Raw genomic sequence first — 5,382 nt, forward strand, 5'->3', positions numbered from 1 at the left:
TGGCGAGGTGACCCATTCAGGGCTGGCCCAAGGGTTTTTGGCACTCTGGGCAAACTACGACCTCGGCCCTCATCTAGCTCAGCATTCCGTTTTCTACAGTGGCTAACCTTACTTATTGACTGACTTTCATCCCCTGCTCTTATACCAAGGTCTTCTTGAACAATAAGATGGAAAAACCTAAATAAAAACTCATGCCTAAAAACACCTCCCTTCGACACTTCTCTGCAGCATCTAGAAATCCAGGAACAAAATAAGTACGTTGGGCATCAGAATCCTCTAAGAGGGATTGAACCTTTTGCTCCAATGTTGCTAGAGGTAGTATTGGGGTGGGGTGGTTTAACTGGTATGGTGAGTCCCGTTACCACTAGTTAGCAGAGTGCTTAAATAAAGCTACAAACACAGCAGTGTCACTTTACCAGGTCGCTCGGCTTAGAAAGCTACACAGTCACATTGCAAGTTTAGAAGAGAAATAAAGGTAAAGGTTCCCTTGCTCGAAAGCCAGTCGAATCCGACTCTAGGGTTGCGGTGCTCATCTCTGTTTCAAAGCCGAAGAGCCAGCGCTGTCCGAAGACGTTTCCGTGGTCATGTGGCTGCCGTGACTAAACACCAAGGCGCACGGAACGCTGTTACTTCCACCGAAGTGGTACCTATTTATCTACTTGCAATTTCTTGCTTTTGAACTGCTAGGTTGGCAGGAGCTGGAACTAGAGACGGGAGCTCACCCCGTCATGCGGCACACTCGGGTCCCGAACGGCTGAACTACCGACCTTCCACAGCCTGCAATTCAGCGTCTTAACCACTTGAAGATAAACCCTTCTCTCTTTATTTGAGAAGTACACTTTGGACAGGAAAGAGCAGAGATTGATAGGTTACTAACTTACTAGCTAAAGGATGGAATCAGATGGGGAGAGGCCCTTCTGCCTCATGGTGGCAAGAGGGGACGGCATGTCGTCTCTCTTGGTGCACGCGGGGAGAGAGTTTGTCTTCATCTGGGAGTGAACAGAAGGAAGGAAATTGTCCCTGAGAACACAATCTGCATTTCAAAGGAGACAGTGGGCAGAAGAGCAGACACAGGAAGAAAGCTCAGTGTGCCTACCTAGCCTCTCTTTCCACGAAGTCTGAAGGCTGAGGCAACCTCCAACACATGGTTCATTTATCAAGGCCTGGCATAATCCATTTTAGTCTAACCTGGAGCACATAAGGACATTGCAGGAGAATATGTAGGCACAGTGAAGAATTCACTGCTCTCCTGGCTGGAGATTGGGAACTGAAATGTATATACGTACTGAGAGCCCGAGATGGAATCTGTTTACTGCTTAATGACGCCATGACAGGATGCTGTAATGTATGAAAGGGAGGGGGAAAGGAGGAGACAGATTTTCAATAAATATAGCTGGTGAGTGAGAGCATGGATTCATTCAAGGATTCATTCAGTCAGTCAGTCAGTCAGCTTTCTGCAGAAGCTGTTTGTGCCGTGTCTTCTTTGAACCCCGGCAAACTACAAGAATATGCACAAGACAGTCCACTGGCTGGAGAGGGCAGGGACCGACCCGATCTGGAAAAGGCATCCTTAGCAGTCGACCCCGCAATACCACTGAAAAGGGGCAGTTGAATCGTGAACGCATGAAGGCCCTACAAAACTTTGGGCTAACCAAGGAGACAGGTGGCAGCAATACCACTGAAAAGGGGCCGTTGAATCGTGAATGCATGAAGGTCCTACATAACTTTGGGCTAACCAAGGAGACAGGTGGCTAACCAGATGCTTTAGAGAAACCAGCAAACCCTGCGCAAAGGGCACCGCCGCTCCTGCTATGAACCCCAAGCAAGGGACATTCTGACACGCACAGCCTCTCTATATGGAGGTTACATTCCCGCCTCCAGCCACCCTTCTGATACTTCATAAGAGCTTTAATGGATTGTTTAATTCAGGTTTAACTCGATAGGCGTTTTGACTTCCAAGGGAACAGTGTGGTCATCAGTGGTAGCAAACATTTATATTTTAGTAAAGGAAAAAGAACGTAGTTAGGAGAAGTTGAGAGTAGACCATCTCCCTTACTGTGACATTACTTCGTGCTCATCCTCTGAATCCCAGCAGCAGGAGGCAACATCAGGGGAAGGCCTCGGCCTCTCTGCCCTGTTGTCGGCTCTCCAGAGGAACTGGCTGGCCACTGTGTGAGACAGGAGGCTGGACTAGGTGGACTTGTTGGTCTGACCCAGCAGGGCTCTTCCTATGTTCTTATTGACTGTCAGTGGGATTGGGGAACGAATCTGCCGAGAAGCTTCCTGACCTGTAGGCAATGTTCCCTCTAAGCTATGGAGACTTGTGAGCAAAAATTCTACTTGGTGAGCTCCTGGCGTTAAAGTAGTGAGCGATTTGGCTACTGCATAAATCAGTTTGCTCTGGAGCCAACGTTCCTGAGCTGAGAGAAAAATGTGTGAGCTGGAGGCTAAAAAACTGTGAGCCAGCTCACACTAACTCAGCTTAGAGGGAACACTGCCTGTAGGCCTCTTTGCCAAGGACGGGACTGAAGGAGCCCTCTTTTCCAATACCCCCACCCCCTTCCCCATAGCCTCGACACTCTCAGCTCAGCACCTGGTAGGAAGACAGCAAGCCAGCCATACATATCAGAGTTAAACCATCCCTCCCCACCACCACCACCACCAGCAGCCATTGGGGGAAAAGGCAACGGGCAACCGTGAGCGTGTGTGCAGTTTTACTCCCCTTTCTCCACCGCCAGCTTTCTCTCCTCTGGGCACCCTGGCGATCTCAGTCTCTCGCCCACCCTGTGGTGCCCCGTGCTGTGGAAAGCTGGGGAGGCAGAGAGAGAAGCCCTTCCGCTGACTCCAGAGAGACCCGAGAGCTGGCTGTGGTTCAACCGTGGACCGGAGAGACAACCTCTGGTCATTAAAAAGGCTATGGTTACCATTAGGCATGTCGTAGTTAGTCTTGAGAGTCCCTTGGACTGCAAGAAGATCAAATCAGCCAATCCTAAAAGAAATCAACCCTGACTGTTCCCTGGAAGGCCAGATAATGAAACTGAAGCTCAAATACTTTGGCCACCCAATGAGAAGGGAGCACTCACTGGAGAAGACCCTGATGCTGGGAGACGGGGAGGGCAAAGGATGAGATGGTTAGACAGTGTCATAGAGGCAACGGACATGAAATTGAGCCAACTTCAGAGGACGGCAGAAGACAGGAAGGCCTGGCGTGATCTGGTCCATGGGGTCGCGAAGAGTCGGACTCGACTGTGCAACTGAACAACAACAAAAGTTACATTATCGTACGGGTACCTTTGGCAGAACAGCTCCCAGGGTGGTCATGTGAATTGGCTGCCTGGGGAGGTGGTGAGCTTCCCTTCACTGGCAGCCTTCAAGCAGCGGCTGGTGGGACCCTTGTCAGGGACGCTCTAGGCTGATCCTGCATTGAGCAGGGGGTTGGACCAGATGGCCTCACGGCCCTCCCCAACTCTATGATGCCATGTGTCAGGAGATGCGCAGCGCCCTGTTTCCCTTGGCAGCCTTCGTGCTGAAGACTCCCATCCCCACCCTGACCCGGAGAGCCCAGGCAATACCAGGGCCGGGACGCAGGGGCCGGTAATATCAAGCCACCTCTCTGAAACGTCCAAGCCGCAATAGGGGACGCCAGAGGTCACCATGACTTCCAAGCTCACAAGCGCACACACACAAAATACCCCAAAAATTATATTATTTTTAAAAAGACTCCCCCCTCCCCAAGCACCATTCAGCACCGCGCACGGCCTTCTCAGAAGTTTCAGACTGGAATTTATTGTTTAGAAAGTTGTGAATCAGAGACTCTGGGTAGAAATGGTGATTGCAGCACTCTGCGGAAGCCCCGTGGCCCTTCGAGTCCTGAGATGAGCCACCCTAGGTGGGCAGTGGGGGGGCGGGGGAGACGCTCACTGAAGAGAGACTCAGGCTATTCTGTGACCCGGAGGCCTCATCCAGACCCCAGCAGGAAGAGTGTTAAAAAAAACCACACATGATCAGTCCAACAGCCTGAGGAGAAGATGGCAATTCTGCACACACACCCCGCTGCCCACCCTAACCCCCCAGTCCTTCCAGAGGGGACACAAGGCCGTCTGGGAGAGGAGAGAGTAAAAAGACCCAGTCCTTCTGCCTCACCACGACGGTGGGCAGTGGGAGGAGAGACGCGGGCTATTCTGTGACCCGGAGGCCTCACCCCAGACCCCAGCAGGAAGTGTTAAAAAAAAACCCACATGATCAGTCAAACAGCCTGAGGAGGAGATGGCAATTCTGCAAATCCCCCACTGCCCACCCTAACCCCCAGTCCTTCCAGAGGGGACACACAGCCGTCTGGGAGAGGAGAGAGCGAAAAGACCCAGTCCTTCTGCCTCACCACGAAGTCGGATTCTCTCTCGCTGGCTCCTGCTGCCGACGGTGCTCAGAAACCAGTGGTGGGCTGGGAAAGTCAACGGAAGTGAAGATGGCGATGGGAGGGCTGGCCCGGGCTGGGGGGGGGGGGGGGGGGGTCCTGCCCGTCGGACCTTTTTCTGCGCAGGGAATGACGTGAGCTAGACCAGGAGGGGACGGAAGGAGGCTGAAAAGCAGCCAGAGTTGCTACACCGGGATACTCTTGCTCAGATGGCCGGCGGTGGCCACAGGAGCCCAGAGGACTGGCCACAGGAAGCAGCAGGCTACTCGTCCTCCCGTAAGCGTGGCTGCTGGCAACTTCCGGCCTCTGTCTCGTGCGCTCTGATCCCGTTAATATTCAAATAATGAGAACGGAAAGAGGAGGGTTAGGATGGGGAGGGGTGCTGCCTTTGCTAAGGGAGACACCCGGTCAGCCCCTCGGCCCTACAGCCCGGCGCTTCCAAAGTCCCCCCGCCTCTGTCGTTCCCCTGGCACCTTCCCATTCTGGCTTGTCTCTTCCCCTCGCACTTCTCTCCAGCCTCATTCCATTCACCTCATGGCATTTCCATCCCTTTTCAGTCCTGGGAGCCTCTCCCCCCCCCGCCCCGGCCCCTTCCCACTTTTCTAGCCTTTGCTTTCTACCCACCGTTTTAGGGGTTCTTGAACCCCCCCCCAACTCTCTGGCGCCCTCTCTCGTCTGCTTTCTCAACAGCCCCATCTCGGTTTCTAGCTCTTCCTGCTGCCTTTCCCCTCCCTGTATGAACCCCCCTTTCCCCTCCGACAGCCTTCCACGGAGGCAAGACGGAATCAGGACTTAGGCTTTCCTGAGCACAAATATCCAGGGCCTCTTTCAGGGTGCAGCTCAGGAGTCACATGACAAACCAGTCATGCCGTGGGAGTCACATGACAAACCCGTCATGCCGTGGGAGTCACATGACAAACCAGCTACCAGCCAAGGCAGACACAACTTGGGGGGGGGGGGGGTTTAAC

General features: G+C 53.2%; 1 protein-coding gene across 1 annotated transcript in view; it reads right to left on the bottom strand.

The window, feature by feature from the left end:
- Positions 1-884: 884 nt before the first annotated feature.
- The window catches only part of PHB2 (prohibitin 2), a 14,321-nt gene continuing 9,823 nt past the window's right edge, over positions 885-5,382 (bottom strand). Inside the window, exon 6 of the mRNA XM_015418796.1 lies at positions 885-989. Coding sequence (XP_015274282.1) covers positions 885-989 — 105 coding nt within the window. The remainder of the gene's footprint in view (positions 990-5,382) is intronic.

The sequence above is a fragment of the Gekko japonicus genome, unplaced genomic scaffold (genome assembly GCF_001447785.1).
Source record: "Gekko japonicus isolate JY-2015 unplaced genomic scaffold, Gekko_japonicus_V1.1 scaffold1244, whole genome shotgun sequence".
NCBI lineage: Eukaryota > Metazoa > Chordata > Lepidosauria > Squamata > Gekkonidae > Gekko > Gekko japonicus.